General features: G+C 47.6%; 1 protein-coding gene across 7 annotated transcripts in view; it reads right to left on the bottom strand.

Moving 5' to 3' along the window:
• Positions 1–18,711, bottom strand: part of IFT140 (intraflagellar transport 140) — a 94,065-nt gene that overhangs the window by 771 nt on the left and 74,583 nt on the right. For all 7 annotated transcript variants that reach the window (XM_074598774.1, XM_074598778.1, XM_074598777.1 and 4 more), the window contains 11 exons: positions 9,873–10,050; positions 6,968–7,158; positions 5,773–5,868; positions 5,278–5,410; positions 5,043–5,186; positions 4,517–4,645; positions 4,118–4,300; positions 2,945–3,151; positions 2,511–2,723; positions 2,261–2,427; positions 1,770–1,911 (listed from right to left, as the gene is read on the bottom strand). In XM_074598774.1, coding sequence (XP_074454875.1) covers positions 1,770–1,911; positions 2,261–2,427; positions 2,511–2,723; positions 2,945–3,151; positions 4,118–4,300; positions 4,517–4,645; positions 5,043–5,186; positions 5,278–5,410; positions 5,773–5,868; positions 6,968–7,158; positions 9,873–10,050 — 1,783 coding nt within the window. The remainder of the gene's footprint in view (positions 1–1,769; positions 1,912–2,260; positions 2,428–2,510; positions 2,724–2,944; positions 3,152–4,117; positions 4,301–4,516; positions 4,646–5,042; positions 5,187–5,277; positions 5,411–5,772; positions 5,869–6,967; positions 7,159–9,872; positions 10,051–18,711) is intronic.

The following is an 18,711-nucleotide window of genomic DNA, read 5'->3' as shown; positions in this document are numbered from 1 at the left end:
AGCAGGTTACCAGTTAGTTCCAAACGCTGGGGGTGTGTGGGACTTCTGCCCTGCAGTGATTCACCATTTCCTCAAATTAAAATAAATTTAACAATTTTTTTTTTTTTTGGCCAGGTGTCAAATGAAGTACAGTGTAATTCATAGAATCATAGAATGGTTTGGGTTGGAAGCGACCTTGAAGACTATCTTGTTCCCCCACCCCACCCCTCTCCACGCTGGGCAGGGACACCTCCCACCACACCAGGTTGCTCCAAGCCCCATCCAACCTGCCCTTGAACACCTCCAGGGATGGGGCAGCCACAGCTTCTCTGGGCAACCTGGGACAGGGGCTCACTGCCCTCAGAGTGAAAAATTTCTTCTAAATACCTAATCTCAATCTCCCCTCTTCCAGTTTAAAACCGTTCCCCCTCGTCCCATGGCTCCCCTCCCTGATCCAGAGTCCCTCCCCAGCTTTCCTGAAGCCCCTTTAGGGACTGGAAGGGGCTCCAAGGTCTCCCCGGAGCCTTCTCTTCTCCAGGCTGAACCCCCCCAGCTCTCTCAGCCTGTCCTCACAGCAGAGGGGCTCCAGCCCTCCCAGCATCTCCGGGGCCTCCTCTGGCCCCGCTCCAAGAGCTCCGTGTCCTTCTGCTGTTGGTGCCCCACAGCTGGAGGCAGCACTGCAGGGAGGTCTCCCCAGAGCAGAGCGGAGCAGAGGGGCAGAATCCCCCCCCTCGCCCTGCTGCCCACGCTGCTGGGGATGCAGCCCAGGCTGCGGTGGGGTTCTGGGCTGCCAGCGCACATCACTGGGTTGCATTGAGCTTCTCGTCCACCAACACCCCCAAGCCCTTTTCCTTAGGGCTGCTCTCAAGCCATTCTCCACCCAACCTGGATTTGTGCCTGGGATTGCCCCCACTCACATGCAGGACCCTGCACTTGGCCTTGTTGAACTTCATGAGATTCACATGGGCCCACCTCTCCAGCCTGTCCAGGTCCCTCTGGATGGCACATCCCTTCCCTCCAGCATCGACCGCACCACACAGCTTAGTGTTGTTGGCAAACTTGCTGAGGGTGCACTCAATCCCACTGTCCATGTCACCAACAAAGATATTAAACAGCACCAGTCCCAGTACCAACCCCTGAGGAACACGACTCATCATAGGTCACCACTTGGACATTGTGCCATCGACCGCAACCCTTTCAGTGTGGCCATCCAGGCACCTCCTGATGCACCGAGTGGTCCATCCAGCAAATCCATCTCTCTCCGATTTAGAGACAAGGATGTTGTGTGGGACACTGTCAAATGCCTTGCACAAGTCCAGGTAGATGATGTCGGTTGCTCTTCCCTTACCCACCAACGCTGTGACCCCATCACAGAAGGCCACCAAATTTGTCAGACACGATTTGCCCTTAGTGAAGCCACGTTGGCTGTCACCGATCACCTCCTGCTTTTCCATGTGCCTTAGCAGAGTTTCCAGGAGGATCTGAGACAGGCACCCAGTCAGACCCTTCTGTTCTTCTCTAATAACGGGGAATGTTTAAGAATCCACCACTATTTATGCTCTGTGTCCTGTGAGCTTTCTTTTTTCTCCTTTCAGTCCCATGAAATGAAAAATATATTGATTTGGATATAGTTCCTGAGGTCTACCACACCCTGCTGAGCAGTTCAGCTCCTGTAAAGAAGCCTCTCCTATGGAAGGTCTTCCTGTATGAGATAACTGTGCTATACCAAGCTGCACTGCTGCATGTAAAATACGGGCTCTGTAGACTGTAAGAATTAAGAATTAATTTACCATATGGAATTCCTCTGCTTGTACGTAATGTTCAACCAGAAGTCCCAGGATGTCGCCATGGCGGATGGCATTGTCAAAATCTTGTTCAGCTAGGAGAAGTTCACACTGTCTGACTGCTTCTTTGGGATCTTCAGAGTAAACTCTAGTAAAAGAGCAAAACCAAACTGTGAACAACCTGGGAGAGAGCGTTCAGCTTGGGGGAAGATTATTTTTTTTTACGGTTGTTACGTTTCACAATCGCCTTTGGGACAGAGCTACACCTGCCTCAGTCACTGCACTTGTATTTCAGGTTACCTTTTTGTCTCTAATGTAAACAGCACTTTAAAAAAAAATAATAAAAACACATAATGTTTTCTCTGCTAGAAAAACGTAACAGCAGCTTTTCGAAGAGAGTCTGCAAATTATTTGTCAAACTGTAGGCACTAGTACAACTTTTCTTCTTGTACGCTAGTTCTGCCATTGCCTCACATGCTCTGAATGCTGCAGCTCACCTCCGAGCGTGGACGAATCGCTTAATCAGGGTGATCTTGCTTTGCAAATGGGCGAGTTTGCTTTCCTGTTCCAGGGGGCTTCTCGTCTTTGCTTTTGAAAGGCACTTATATGCTTCTGTCAGCGCCCCTTGTGCCTTCTCATAGCTCTGATACTCATCAATTTCTACCTGCAAGAGGAGAAATGGGATGAAAGCCTTGCTCCAGAGCTAACAAACCAAACCCCTTGAGCGGGGAGGGAAGGGGGATGTACCTGAGCACACGCCTCGTAGAAACCCGCCAACAGGTCAAGGGCCCTTCCTTTGGTATAGAAGCTAATGATGTTCTTCATAATCTCGGGGTCCTTACGCCAATCCAGTGATTGTAGATAGTTGGCTGCCATGATATAAATCTCCCTTTGTCCGGAAACTCCGGCAAAGAAGACGATTTTCTCGGTATCTCCAGATTTCAGCAGTGCCTTCATCGCCTAGGAATGGGAAGCGGGGGTACGGGGGAAGAGGGGGAAAAAATATCATTGTGAATGCAAAAGCCCAAGCTATGCCAAGACGGCTAGGAAGCCTCCTCTGGATAGCCTACTGTATAAAGGCCATTCCAAGATTTACTACTCAAAACACCCTTGTTTTGAGACATCTTAGAAAGGTAATCGGCTCAGCCTCTTCAGCTTTTTTTCTACCCATCCAGGCTGACCTGTAGCTTGTTCCCTGCTTGCGTGTATTTCTTGGTCGCCATGTGGTAATTGCCTTGTCTCATGCAGCAATCGGCAATTTGCTCCAATAGCTCCTTCCGGGACTCCTCAGAGAAGTCCTTGGAGCCCTTCGAGACGGTCATCTTCTCAGCCATCTCCTCTGTGATGGTCAGGTTCTGCTTCAGGCAAAGTTGCAGAGCTTCGTGGTACTAAAGGAAGTGAGAAAGCACCAAAAAGTGAGGTTTGCAAATGCAACTGTGGTACTTCATGTTGCTTGTGGTGTGACGTACAGAAATTAGCAACCCGAAGGCACAAACGCCAGCAGCTGGGGGTGCTCTGTCTAGAACACTGTTGTGTCGTTAAGCACCCCAACATCACGTCCTGTTCCAGTACACGCTGTCTCATTTTGTTCACTAAGCTCGCGTTTGTTCTTCCATGAAGACCATTGTTTCTCACCTGTTTCCCCAGCGGATGCCAGGGTGGCACTGAAGATTCACCCGTTTTGTCTCTTTGAACACAATGTTCTCAGAGACGCGAGTCAAATAATTTATTAGGCATGATTGATTATATTCAGGTTTTTGGCATAAATACAAGCATTTAAAAGATTTTGTTAAACATGTTGCTACTCCCCATATAGGAACAAATTATGAGTAGAATATACAATAGCTTTTAGTCCGGAAGAGGGCTGCCGTACCCTTGCAAAACATGGAAGAAAGTAAGACATAGGAGCTCGTTAAGGGGCAGTGGGTACAGGACTGTTCTGGTGACCACAATAATGAGGGCAAGGGAGATGCGCATAGAAGTTTAGGTACGAAATGAAGAGCCTTAATTACACTGGTGGTATGACGAGAGGGACAGCATCGGGGTTTTTTGACTGATGATGTTTTAATTTCCCCATCTCCAACTATGTTAGAGAGTAGGAGTTTTTCTTTTCCCAAGAGAGCAAAATCTGCAGATTTTAAGCCAGAAATAAGACAAAGAGTCAGGAATCCATTTTTAGAGTTGAGCCAGTGGGCTACCACCCCCGACTCGTTGGCATGAGCTGAAGCTTCAAACCTTACAGATGTCCCCACCTATCTGTTTACCAACAAAGATAACCGTATGTGCATGCACGTACGCACACGGCGTGCTCCTCTTTACCAGCACGTGGAAGGCTCAGAGAAGCTGGAGTTCACCTTTTTGGCTGTCAGCAGCAACTCCATTGCCTTCTCATACTGAGCGTGTTCAATAAAAAAATCCGAACAGCGGGCTAGCAGGGCTGGGTCTGATTTCTCATCCAGGTCCTCAGCAATTAGCTGCAGGGCCCCAAACTGCTGCGTGGCAAAGGCTAGCTCCAGTGCTTTGGAGAAGTGTCCTGCCTGCAAAATTAAGAATGAGTCTTTAAAGACTAGAATAAACACCGCAGAGTTTACCAGATACCCTAAAGTGGCTTAATTACCCACCCTGAAGAAATGACTAAGAAACAGTACATATAGTAAAAACTACAGGGTTTTTGTAGTAGAACATTAAATCCTCTGCTGTAGGAACTATTTCAGTTTAAAGCTTGGTATTTTTTTTACTAAAAAGACATTTACCTTGTGGTATAACATGACGGCTCTGTCCATTTGCTCCCCCTTTTCCTCATAATAGCAGGCTGCCTCTATCATGTCTTCAGGAGAGCTCAGAAGAGCCAGGTTCATCAGCTGATCATCGAGATTGTTCTCCTATTCAGAAGCAAAGATTTGGCTCTAGGCGTGCAGCAAACAGATTTCGTGCTTCTGCCTTCTGGCAAGGCTACGGCTTGGTACTGTCCCCTGGCAGCCCATCGACCCCCTGTTGTGTAAATCCTATACTCAACCCAAGTACCTTTGAGCTGCAACGATGATAATTCGTTTCAGGCAGTTTTCTCTTGAGCTATACAAGAAAACAACGTCCTGTACATCCAAGGCTTTAATGATGCAGGCAGAAACCAGGAGCACCTTCCCAGTGGGCTGTACATGAGCAAGCAGTGTCTTGCACGAGAGAATGGGCACAAATAACTTGTACCACTGGCGTTCTGTATGCTGCCAAAGGATAGAATCCTACTTTGCTTTTTGGACAGAAATGTACCTCTTTGCATACCTTACACAAGCGGATGGCGTTGTTAAATGCCCGGGCCCTGGTGTAGAAATGAACAGCCTGCTTGATTTCATCCTGACTCTCATACTGGCGCGCCAAGTGATACGATGCTGCCCAATTCCCCGTTTCATTTGCTATTTCAGCAGCCTGAGAAGGAAATCACACAGCTTTACTTTGTGCCCATACCCATCCCAGGAATGAGAAGTCTCTGGAAGCGGATGGGAGCAGGCTGCCTTACCTTCTGAATGTTGCCCTGAAAGCAGTATATACGGACGAGGGAAAAATAATCCTGAGCCAGCGCATAGTATTTCAGCGCAGATTCCATATCTGATTGGCTCTCCAGATACTGTGCCCACCACTTCCACAGGCTCCTGGAAAAGCAACAATATTAATTACCGTAACAAAATTGCCAGAGACTGCATTTTTCACTCCTAGAGACACTGAACTCAAGACTCGATATATTTTTTTAGAATGCAAGCAAGGCTTTAACCCCAGCTGACAGATGACATTAAAAGGCCTGCACTGTAAGGGAGGTCAGCCTAGATATCTACTGTGGCAGTTTTTGAGCGAGACGTAGCATTGTTCCGAAAAGCTGTAGGAGGATCGTAAGGGCTCGGGCAGGGGCTGAACTTGTGGCTGAGAGGAGTCACACTCCTCCTTCCCGGCTCTCTTCCCAAGCTGTATTTCAGACCTGAAAGTCCCACCAGGGAGAAAGAACAAGCGTAGCACTGACTTGTCTTTCGTCTTGTTGACGTAGTTCTCCAGGGCTTGTAAGTCTTCAGAGAGCATTCGAGGTACCTCGAACCTATGCGTGTCTGACTTCTCATAGCTGTAGAGAAAACAGACCGTGTTAGATGTGAAATGACTACCTTCATGTTAGCTCACTTCCTGTGTAAAAAAAAAAAAATAAATCCATTTCATGTTGTTCGACAGCTGCAGAGTGACAACACTGGTAACACTGCTTCAGTTGTATTATTAGGTTCCCTGTGAGACCAGTTGCAGTCTGCCAGCACCATCAAAAATAAAAAGTTCAATGGTTCAGCAAGGCACCTGAAATCAGGGAGGCAATGTGATCAACCGGAAAGTAAATACTTTAAAAGCGTCAGTGATGGCCCAAAGAAATATCCCAGAAAGCTCCCCAAACATCAAGCACATCCCCGGGCATGTGGCCGAAAAGGTGGCGAGAGCCCTGGGCTGCTCATCCTGCCCAGTCCTTCTGCCATCCACTGCAACCTCGGCCTCTTCTCCACCACCGGGAGATCGCTGCACTTACGCCACCAGCCACCGTTAGAGTCTCTCCTCACCTCCCTGCCCACCATGATCATCTAATGGGTCAGTCTGATCACATCAGAGCTCTACTTTGACTCTGAACAGAAGTGATCTATTATCATCATCATCATCATCATCATCATCATCATCATGAGGCTTCCTATGGCAAAACTCATGTTAAGCCAAGATTTCAAACAAAAAATACAACACACAAAAATCACCTCCCCTGGCTTCTTTAGGGACTCGTCACTCACAGGAGAGGACCAAGTGCCAGAAGCACCCAAGTCAGACTAAATTCTGCCACAGCAGTTGTGCCTGGGACTCTCAGGAGAAGTAAACAAGTGGTTTTGTCATGGAAAAGGAAGGAAAAGAGGGCAGTGGTCTTCCAGAGACAAGTACGGGATTGGATACTCGTGGGGTTCAACTACTGGCCCCGACAAGACACTCAACCTTCCTGACGCTAAGCTTTATTAGCCTGGGAGGGTGCTGGGAAGTTTATTGTAACAATGCTTTCACTCCATGAGATAGAAAGCACGAGAAACAGGAAAAGACTTTAATTAATTATTAGTAGTCATCCCCAGACATCCTCCTAGCCTGTCCCCAGTCTTCACAGGAGAACAAGGCTCCCAGTCCCCTGGGTACTGCAGGCTGGTGCTTACTGGGTGAGCGCAAGGCTGTGCTCTCCGGTTGCCTCCAGGTGCTTCGCGTAGTTGTAGTACGTGGTGCGTAGGTGAACCCGATCGTGAGCTTCAGCTGTTTCGATGGCTTTCTGCCACTGGTTTGAGGCTTGATAGAACTTGTTCAGGAGGTTGTAGCGTTTGCAAGCCTTGTACAGCCGCTCCGCATCCTCCTGGAAGGAGAGCACACAAACACCTCGTTAGCTCCAACCGGCGTTTCGTGGGTGTCCTTACTGCACTTCAGAGTAGTTTATTAGCGCAGGTCATTGTAATGCAATTAAAGTAACAATTCAGGCAGGGGGTTTAACCAACTAAATATACGTAGCCTGGAATAGCACATTACTGGGAAACAGGATGTTTATGTGAAAATAAGAAAAGCACTCAGATCCTAGCATTTACTGTACAGTATCAACTCGGGGGTGACATGAGCAAGCCATCAACAATTAAACGCTGTCATCAGGAGCGTAAACCATTTCAGAAAGGGGAGACAGGCTCATGTGGGGCTACCATTGACTGCCACGCCGCCTACCCAGAGGAGATGGTCCAGGAGAAGGTCCCAGGCACAAGGGGTTTTGGCAAGAAGGCGTTATGTGCCAGGGGACTCCCTGCAACCTCCGAGCAGGTCTCAGAGGTAGCGACGCTGCCCATGGATAAATGCCATCCATTCCTGGGAATAAAGGCTATTAGTTTAAGACAGAATTAGAAAAGGAGGATTTTGCCGATGCTGACGCAAGGGCGAGCAAATTTGGAACAACTATTTTTGCACATTGAGAGGTACTCGCGTGGAAGGAGCATTTTCCTGCTCCACCCAACTGCTGTCCAGCTGAACACTATATTTAGTAAATTGAGATTATCTGTCCAAGACAGAAAAATAGTTTCTGTCTCTTATTGTTTCAAATGCAAAAAAGCACAGAAAGTAGAGATGCAAGAGGCCTGCACTATGATTCTGTATGAGCTGAAAAAAAAGCAACAGGACTGCATTCTTTTGGCTACGTTTCCCCTCCACCTCTCCAAATAGACCTAAATATCCCAAAGAAGGAATATTGACACTTTCCAGCCTCATAGCTTTCTCTGCCAGGAAGCTTTTCCAAACATTTAGTTTGAATTTTCCTTTTCTTCTTCAACTCAGAATAATTACTCTATCTCTCTAGCATTTATGCTCTTCAAATAGTTGTAGATTGCTAAACACCTTTTTAAGCCAACTTCTAATTATTTGGCCATCTTAAAGATTCCCTTGCCTGTGAAATCTTTTCAAGAGCTTAACAATTTGTCCTGATTTTCTCTGAACTTCTTCCAGTTCATCTGTGTTTTTTTCTGGTAATGAGCTACTTAAGGGTGGAAGTCAATGTTCCAGCTGTAGCTGCAACAAATACATAGACAGAAATTATCAAATCAAAGCCCCGGGATGTGGCGTCTCCTCAAAGGCAGCCCCAAAAAGATTTTTGCTGTCAGAGCACCTTGCCATTTTTTCTCTAATTCCTGATTTCCTATGAACTGCGGGGTATTGCACCAATTCTGCTTTCCCAGTTTTCCCCTCTTACAGCTCATATGCCTGGATCTTTTATGGTTCCCACTCTAAAAATCTCTGCTTTTCTTACAGATCATTGATGAAGACACTAAATAAAGGCAAACCGAGTGGAATACATCCTCCTATCCTTCATCTAAATCAACAGCGCTCCGGTCAGTTTTCAATCCACGCGATAACGCTGATCTCAAACCTGGTTTAGACCTCCCTTCTATTGGTGATCAAGGGGAGAGGGGTCAGCCTGCAATGGAAACACATGAGAAAGACAAGCTCCATTTCGGTGTGTATTTGCTGCCTGGTTGGGCTCCAGATACAGGTCCAAGGGCCAGTCGCCCCATGCGCCAGACTACGGGGAGAAGAGCGTGACCTGGGAGTTACGGCTCTTACGGCAGGAGAAGCCAGGATGGAAACGTGGGCGAGGAGAGGAGAGCAGGCATCCCTGGGACAGCACAACGGCAGCTCTCCAACCCCGCAGGAAACATCAATTTTGCCTAAACTGCTTAAATGCCTTAAGCCAGCCCTCACTCTCGGCCAGAACACAGCCTTAGCCTTTCACTCTACAAACAAGCATGTCAAAATGGAACTTGCGTTTCCCATGTTGGACCTTAAAATACGTTTGTTGAAACATTTTAGCTGGAATACTTTAAAGCACATCCGTTTTTTTAACCCAGTCAAACCTAGAATGATTAAGCTGTGAAAAATTATGCCCCAAGAAAACAGGTTATCTGTTTAACGTTTCACGCACAGACCATCCTTAAAAGATGTTTCCTTCGTTCAGCAGTTTCCTCCACTCAGCAATTTTTCAAAGGGGAGTAAAACTCCCACATAAATTCTGTACAACAGTTAAGAAAACAGACAAATTAATTTGCCCTTAGGCGGCTATGGCTCCTGGTTCTCTTATTTCCAGCCATCAGATTCTGCCACACTCGTTCTCATCTGCTCTCTGAGGAAGAAGAAGGGGGCTCTGCCAAGCCTCCCCCGCTCGGTGTCACGCAGGAATCGCGCAGCACGGGGCTGCGCAATGCTGAAGGAGATGCCCATTTCCCCAGGACAACCTCAGCTTCAGGAAAATAACTGTCAGAACTAGTCTTCGTCACTTCTTGGAAACCGGGCAATGGGTTTTACTCCCCTTCAAGGTTTTTGCATCATTTAAAAAAAAAAAAAAAGATCAGTTTCTCATTTTTCCCCCTAGTTAAGCGAGTGGAAGTTTTCAAGGCCAGGCTGGACGGGGCTCTGAGCAACCTGATCTAGCGGGAGATGTCCCTGCCCATGGCAGGGGGGTTGGAACTAAGTGATCTTTAAGGTCCCTTCCAACCCTGACGATTCTATGATTCCCGGGTGCGCAGGGTCGGCGGGGCTTACCAGCATGCCCAGCTGAATGGCCAGCATGGCCACTCTGGCCTCCTGCTCCGGTTCTTGTTCAGCCTCCCTCAGCGCCCTGGCTCCTCTCGCGTGACCCATTTTTCCAAGGCAAATTTTGGCAACATCGAGCCTCTGAGTCTTCACGCACATGCGAGCCATGTTCTCCCAGACAGCCTCGCTGCGAGAAACGGGAAAAAAAGGAGAGGCGTTACAGTGTCACCTTTAAGGCTTGGGTGCTGAGCAGGGGAGATGCAAGGGAAGAGGAGAGTGTGACAGGACAAACCACCAGTACGTCGGATACTTGCTGGATATAAGAGAGCGACTCCAGTTGCTGTGTAAAGATTGAAGAGGAACAGAAATAGGCCTCAGACATAACGGTTAGTTCTGGAGCTGAACGCCCACAGCCTCAAGGAAATATCCCAGGTTTTGTTGTACACCAACGTGTAAGCAAAGGCAGTTACGTTTCCCCGTATATAAACATTTAACACACACCCAACACTGTGGTTCTCGCTGTAGCTGCAATGTACAGACATTCACAACACCCCCACATCGACGTTCAGAATTCAAAAGAAAAATGATGAGAAAAGTCTTATATATAAATAAACCTTACACTGGAAACGTCCTGCTACCATCCTGCAGAGTTCAACCAGGAACCAGCTGTTAGGAGCCCAGTGGTTGCACTCAACAACGGGGACCAATGCGTAGGAAACAACTGACCAAACTATCATGGTTTAATTTAAAATTTGCATTAAAAATGGCGCACAGGAAAGCTTTGCAATGCTCAAAATGAGAACTCCTCTGGGCTAAGAGCTTACGTTTAACTTTGCAAAACCCTCCGCCATGAGGGAGGCAGGGCCTGGCTGAGCACTGCGCTCCCCAACGGCAGGTCCCAGCAGGCAGCAGCGCTCAGCACGACCGTGACACAGTTGACCATTATATGGGGTGACAAGCAAAGATTTGTGGAGATCCTATTTACATTTGAGGCTCTCCAGAATAAAACGCAATATATTCGACTAACAGAAACCACAAACATTCTGAAGGGTTGAAGTTCAACCAGGCCAAGTGCAGGGTCCTGCATGTGAGTGGGGGCAATCCCAGACACAAATCCAGATTGGGCGGAGAATGGCTTGAGAGCAGCCCTGAGGGGAAGGGCTTGGGGGTGCTGGTGGATGAGAAGCTCAACATTCACCGGCAACGTGAGCCAACAGCCCAGAACCCCCCAGCAGCCTGGGCTGCATCCCCAGCAGCGTGGGCAGCAGGGTGAGGGGGGGGATTCTGCCCCTCTGCTCCTCTCTGCTCTGGGGAGACCCCCCTGCAGTGCTGCCTCCAGCTGTGGGGCACCAACAGCAGAAGGACACGGAGCTCTTGGAGCGGGGCCAGAGGAGGCCCCGGAGATGCTGGGAGGGCTGGAGCCCCTCTGCTGTGAGGACAGGCTGAGAGAGCTGGGGGGGTTCAGCCTGAAGAAGAGAAGGCTCCAGGGAGACCTTGGAGCCCCTTCCAGTCCCTAAAGGGGCTCCAAGAAAGCTGGGGAGGGACTCTGGATCAGGGAGGGGAGCCATGGGACGAGGGGGAAGGGTTTTACACTGCAAGAGGGGAGACTGAGATGAGATCTGAGGAAGAAATTCTCGTCTGTGAGGGTGGTGAGCCCCTGTCCCAGGTTGCCCAGAGAAGCTGTGGCTGCCCCATCCCTGGAGGTGTTCAAGGGCAGGTTGGAGGGGGCTTGGAGCAACCTGGTGTGGTGGGAGGTGTCCCTGCCCAGGGCAGGGGGTGGCACTGGGTGCTCTTTAAGGTCCCTTCCAACCCAAACCATTCTATGATGCCATAAAACACATTTTTTTTTCATGTGTGAACCTCAGCAGAGGTATGGTCCGTACAGTTCTCAGCCGTCACCACAGCACAAAATAAGTACCTAGATGATAAAAGCAGAAAAAAAAAAGAGTTTGAATGACACTTCAGGTTCTGCATCTGCAAGCAAATCCCCTTCCAGTTTTCCTATGATTAAAATGTTTTTGTCTTCCCAGTTGCTGTGGGAAAGCCCTGCACAAACAGGGGAAAGTGACTAACCGGGAAGAGACACGACGTGCTGTTGAACACACACAATAAAGAAAGGCAGAGAAAAAATGCTTTTCCTAATTAACCTTACCATTAGATCATCTTTTATTTGCAACTACAACTGGTATAAATTTTTCAGGCAATCAACATAAATATGCGACATAAACTTCATGAAGGCCAAACGGCGCAGAGAAAATAAAATAGGATCAGAAGTGATAAACCAGGGGCAAATTTCAGATAGTGCAGAAGTTTTCCTTGTTTCGAAAAGCAAAAACGCATGTCTGAATATTTTACCAAACTCCTTACCTCTGCATGTCCACGCAGTTCAAACGCAGCCTGCTCTCGTGCTCTGCTCCCACGCTTCCCAGTCCCCCCGACCAGGGAGCCAAAAGGGCCACTGACACAGGGCCACTGACACAGGGCCACTGACACAGGGCGAGCACAGCCGGTGCTGCAGTGAAAGGCCGTAACACAAACCTCAGCACCAGCCCATCCGTGCATCGCTGCTCAACAGAGAAATGCTGACACAGCAGCGGAAGCTGTGGCCATCCTAATTTGTAAAAAGTTTGAATTGGTTTCTCTCTTATTCTAGTCACTGCCTGTTATCTGGAACTGGAAAAAAGCAGGAAAAACACCTTTAGGTCGCGTTAGATATCGTCACCCACCTGGCTTTGACAAACAAGGCCAGTGATTTCTGTCATTAGTAAAAAAATGTCAAATCTCGCGTGCGTGGGCGTGGTGGCACTTCACTACACACAAGGAAAAGAAATACGATCTCCAAAATCTGTAGCATGCCAGAAGAGGTTGCCACTAGCCGTTCCACTCTGGGTGAAGGACTGCACGCCTGCGCTGGGCTTTGTCAAACCAGCTAACAGCAAGTTTCTGGACGGAAATAAGATCTTTATTTTTCAGAGCTTTGATAGCTCATAGTTCCCTCAGTGCAAGAAGGTGAGAGTCCATGTGCTTGAACAGATGAGCGGATGAGAAATCTTACGTACACTATAGGGAGTCGAAACTTTTGAAAGCAAATAGACCAAATAGTGTATTTTAAAATACGAAGTTAAAAGATAACAGTGTGCAGAGACACACAGCAGGAGTTAGAAGATGGTGCTCATCATCTACAGGCTGCATTAGGCTTTCCCGAATGGCAACGGCTCCTGTCAACTTCAGAACTCGGTGGGAGCTGCTGCCCCAGGGATTCCTCTTCGGGAGCCCCTGCCGCAGGCACAGCCTGTCCCTGGGCCACCTCGGCACCCACGCCCCCCTACGCAGCGCACCGCTCGGGTGCACCTCTGCCCTAAGGAGCTGGAGCTCTGCCCTCCCATCCCTCCTCCACACTCTGAACCTTTGCAAAACCAACCGGAGAGGTCCGGCAGCAGGCACCGTTCGGGTGCGACACAGAGAGAGCAAGAAACATCTCCAGCTGATGTGCTCTGCCTTTAGATTTATTTTGGCAAGCGCTGCCTTCCCGACAGATGGTGAGCCGGGCAGACGGTGAGCACACACCAGATTCAGTGCTGCGGTCAAACTGGACAAAAGGCTAAATTTGGAAGTGTTCACCATAGAGCAGCGCTTGCATGGACTCATTCAGTGCTGGGACCAAAGCCAGAGGCAGGCTGAGAGCAGCCCACCAGCACAAGTACCCATGGAACGTGAAAACATGCCTCCCTCTGACCATCCCTTCTCCTGCCTCTGCCCTCCAGAAGCTCTTGCAGGAACATTCCATCCGATGAACCCAGCGCTGCTCTACACAGAGAAGTCCCCATTCTCCCAGGGGAGCTAAGGACAGCTTTGTTAGCAGCGGCATGGGGGAGGACCCATGGCCAAACCTTCTCCCCTGCAGCAGAGGCTGGTTCTTTCCAGTAGACACGTCCCTGGCGAGAAGGACACTGCTCTTATAAGGTGTATGATTTCAATTTTCCTCCTGCAGCAAAATATTACAAAACTGTTTCTGCTTTGAGAGACCATTCATTTTAGCACCACTCTCCATATCACGCTGCTAAGGTACCTAAGTATTTCTGACACAGCAACATACTATTTGCTTGCAAAGACCATCTTCACATGCATATATTGTATACTTACTAATATACTTATGTTTGTATTTATTATTTTCATATATTGTTTATTATATCTTATTTAAAAACTAGAAAGGTACCAGAGTAACACCCTGCTGTGAAATGCAGAAGATCCACAGTACTTTACAAAAATGAACTCCCACCCAAGACGCAGAAGGTTTCACAGCCTGGCGGAGCACAAACCGCAGAGCCGCTGCTGCCCCAGGGATTCCTCTTCACACGCAAGGGCACAGAGCGTGTCTCACCGAAACCACGGGGGGACAAAGCAGCGGATCCACGCTCCCCATCCCAGGCCAGGGCCAGGACTCTGGGACTGATCCACCCACAGCTCCTGCAGAAAGACCAGGGGACCTTTAGCCAGGACCTCAGTTTTACCTTTGCCCTGAAAAAGCACCTCCAGCTTCTCCACACCACGGCTGATCCGAGAGAACAGACACTTTTCATAGCGCCAAATCGGTTTTTAGGGATTTCCCTTGCAAACTACTCAGTGCGAGGCAGCCGGAGGGCTTGCTGGCAGGAGTGGGCAGGCCGGCAGGCAAAGGATGGGTTTGGAGAAGAGAACGATCCAGGAAGCATCAGCAACACGCTTCCATGTTTCTCCGTGTCTGAGGAAGACCAGCCTCGGCCTTGGACGGCACGACCTCCCTGGCAGGCGGACACCTCCAGCAGCAGAACAAGAGTCCTGCCCATCCGTTTTGCTGCCCCTCGGGAATATGGGCAAAGGAATGCAGGTCAGGTTCAGGAACAAGAACCAGGAGGTGCAGCACAGGCTCACTGAAACCCCAGGCAAAACCAGGGCTTGGGTCTCAACAGTTGTCAGCGCAGCGAGAAAGACGCATCTGCCCTCGCATCCCTAAAAGGCAGCAGCAACCCTTCTTTCCAGGGCTGGCCCCACTGTTGCATGCAAAATGCCAAGGAATGATTTACCCTGCCCCCAGCTCATGCTCTGGGAATTTCCTGTTCTTCCCCTCCTCCTCCTTTTCTCCCCCCCTGGAAAGCCGCTCGCATCTGTACTTCATCAGCCCAAGCTGGAAGCTCAGGGCAGAGCAGGCGCAGGGACGGGCCGCCCGCGGCACCGCAGCCGCGCTCAGCCGCCAGAGAGCAAACCTCGGTGGGACAGGGCACAAGTGTTATGACATAGTTAATGAAAAAGCTTTTCTTCCCTTACATCCCATCTTTTGCATCTGTTTTTCTATGAAACTGCGTTTATGGCACCTAACAGTCTAATTTCACAACGCCTTCTGCTCCTATGTATTTTTCACTGCCCATTTTGCATGCAAATTTAAAGAGAAAATCCAGTAAATTGATTATTATTTAGAAGTGCTGGAGATTTATATGTCACTACAAAATCTCTCTCCCTCTATTTAATGCGGTATATTTGGAAAATGAACATAGGTTCCATCTCTTGCCTCTAAGGACCTCGAACAGGAGAAAAACAAGAATCTCTTTCCAATTTGGGCCCCGCTTCCTCGAAGAAGTTCCCTAAGCATTCTGCTTTAACAGACTACTGTATTGGAAAGGGAAATACCAAAATAAGATATAATATCTATAAGATATAATATCTACAAGATATAATATCTACAAGACTATATAATGTATAGTATGTAATAATATATTATTGCATCCCTATAGCACTGTATTATATATAATATATCATTCTTATATTATTACGTCCCTCATGCATCCATCTACCTGGACAGGTGTCCCCTCGTGCCACAGGCACAACCTGGGCTGTCAAAAACGGAAATAAATCCGGCAAGTTGGAGAGCTTTCGCTGACCTGCGGGTGGGACAAGGGAGCTTCCCTTCCCTAGCACAAAATAAACCCCCCAACAAATTCCGAGCAGATTCTCAGCAGGTTTCTCACCAGCCGACTGGATGCGCAGAGCCAGTGCCAAGTGTTTGCTACGAGACTGACCCCAGCGGAGACGGCGGGGGGGCGGGCAGCGGGCACCACCCTTCCCCAGCCTCCCTCCGCTGCCTACGTGCTGCTCGGGGCTGTTTGCTGTGCAAAGGAAAAGGATGGGACAAAGCAGGTGCTGCTTCCTAAGGAAAATTAACAACGTCTATTACTATTTTTCAAACGTTAATCCCTTGTCTGGATCTCAGTAACTTAAAAGTTGCGCTTTCCAACCCCTGAAAAAAAGTGTTAGAATAATGTCCTCTGGCGGAAAAGTACAACAGGGGGTGATTCTGACCAGGTAAGTCACGTAGGATCAACTTTACATTCACGTAATTTGACAGAGCGGTTGCAGGATAAAAGCATCATGCTGCGGACCACAACGGCTACAGGGGGCTTGGGCATGGCCAAATGAGACAAATTAGCAGGGATGAAAAGCTGATCTAGGGAAAATTTGAAGCACGTCAATAAAAATGGATGCGGATCTTATCTTCAAACCACTGCAAAATAAATAGAGACTCCAAATGTCAAAATTGGTGACTTACTGTCTGTTCTCTTGTAACTTGGAAAAAACTCAGGATGTGAAAAAAATAAAGTTTTATCTGACGTCGCTAAATTATGTTAGATGCTTTCAAAATGCATTTTTTGGATTCTGGTTATCCCCATACAATGGGACTAAAAGATAGCAAGGAACTAAATAATATATGAAAAGTTGCACCCATGCAATGAGATTCTTGATAGCGATCGTCGTATTAAATGAGTGCGTCTCTGAGAACCACGACGTCAGCCATTTTTCATGTACGATCAAAACATTGAAAGCTGCCTCGATTAGTCCTAAAAGCTCTGCCCTTGGCAGAAACAGAATGTTCGATAAAGCGACAAAAGCTTTACAGGACAGCATCTATAAAATCACATTAAATACATAGCTTTGTCTCTCCCAAACTTACCCTGGCAAAGTCAACACCAAGCTATCGTTGAGTGTGAATTGTATCAAACACACCCCTTGTGTCCTGCGGAATGCAGCAAGCGCTGCAACTGAATACGCTGCCGCACGTTTATCAGTAGAGAAGCGTCCATTAAGGTGATTTATTTTTTCTTTTTAAGGATCAGAAGGATTCCTGGGCTGTTTTGTACCGGAAGCACAAGATCTCTGAGTGAAGACAGAGAATGTCATTCGATTAAAACTGTAACAAAAATGAATAACTGAGCCATTTTGGTATAAGTAGGCTAGGAAAATTTCCGGATCTTTGCAAAACTCATTTAATTTTGACTTGGTGTAATCTACTCATTTGGAGAACTCCCTGATTTTACATGTTTAGATACTGTTATTAGTTGAACAGACTGATAAAAAGCCATTTGCCTATTAAAAAATAATAGAAAAAAAGATTGTGCCCCGCATAAACAACTCTAAAGAGAATTTATTAGGTAGTAAACAGACAAATTCAGTATGGAAGCCCCTAGTTACCTGATTTAATCTAAATTATTGAGATTCTGAAAGTAAAACTATATTTACATAACTGAATTCTCACCCAGGAAGACCCAAAATGCTTTATAAGCTGCTACGCAAATTGTGTGGAGTAATTTAACCTCCCGCTGAGCAGAATCACTCTCTAGCATGGAACAATTAGCAAACAGCTCCTACCAGACGAGAAGGTCCACCAAAAATTTTGCCATGGGGAAAAAAAGTCCTCACGTGCTTGTTGAACTACTGCGGCCAACAGCAAAGCCTACCGCCTTGCCTCGCTCCTCACGCTCCAGGCTCATCCCACATTACCTGGGCAGGCCGGAGGCTGCCGGGCTGCTGGCCTTTTCGCTCTGTCAGCCCTGAGCGGGCTTCCCAGGAAAATTTCCATCATCCCAAAACCTCGAAGTGACAAATCATTTGCGTTGTGGCAGTTTCCAACAGCAGGGAGACAACAGGGACTCGAAATCATGCTGCCTTTTCAGAGAGGACCACCTTGCCACAGCCAGAGCGATGAACCATCTGATTTAAGGTCAACTTTGTCACCAGTCCCAAAGTCACCTCCTGTGTTTTACGTGCCAGTGAACTGATCCACCTGACTCATCCGTATCCGTTCCCAGCTGCAACTCACTACATGGCCACCCACCCACCTGCAGCCACAACAAGAGGCAACGGGGTGAGAGAGAGATTTATTTTTTTCCTCTGGGAAAGCTGCCTTAAATGCAAACTCATTGACTTGCATGGATTTGCAAACATAACATGACGAATCTCACAAGTATCATATATCTCAAATCACAAACTAATGCCATGATGTTTAGATCACCTCTTTGATACTCAAAGGCACTCAAAGACAAGTATGACTTAGGAAGAATAAGATTTACGTTGATGGAATCCAAAAAGAAGGTTGAATATTCTCACACCAAATAATTGCTGTGGAAAGAGGAAGAGATGTGACTAAGTTTTAAATAATTAGACTGATTTGTTCAGTCTTTGTAAAATACAATTCCAACATTTTTTTTTTTTTTACATGTAACACGCAAAGGAAGTTTGTGCCCTTCCGAAAATCCATGCTCAGACTCCAACAAATCACAAAAATCAAAGACAGGAGGGGGCAGAAGCAGGTGTGGGATTGCATAGAAGAGATTTTTCCCTAAAGGTAAATCTCTCCTGGCACTACCTGTGTATGATGCTGAATCACAGGCTTAAAATAATAACAAATAATCCACGGGTTACAAAATATGAAAATGTAGTCATTGTTCTTAGGAAATTTTTTTGAAGAATGGCGGACACCAGTGTCTTATTTATATCGAAACTTCTAAACCCAGAGATGCATAGAAACATGACCAAAGGC

The sequence above is a fragment of the Larus michahellis genome, chromosome 8 (genome assembly GCF_964199755.1).
Source record: "Larus michahellis chromosome 8, bLarMic1.1, whole genome shotgun sequence".
Lineage (NCBI taxonomy): Eukaryota > Metazoa > Chordata > Aves > Charadriiformes > Laridae > Larus > Larus michahellis.
The sequence above is the reverse complement of the archived record's forward strand: the minus strand, read 5'-3'. Positions and strand labels throughout refer to the sequence as shown.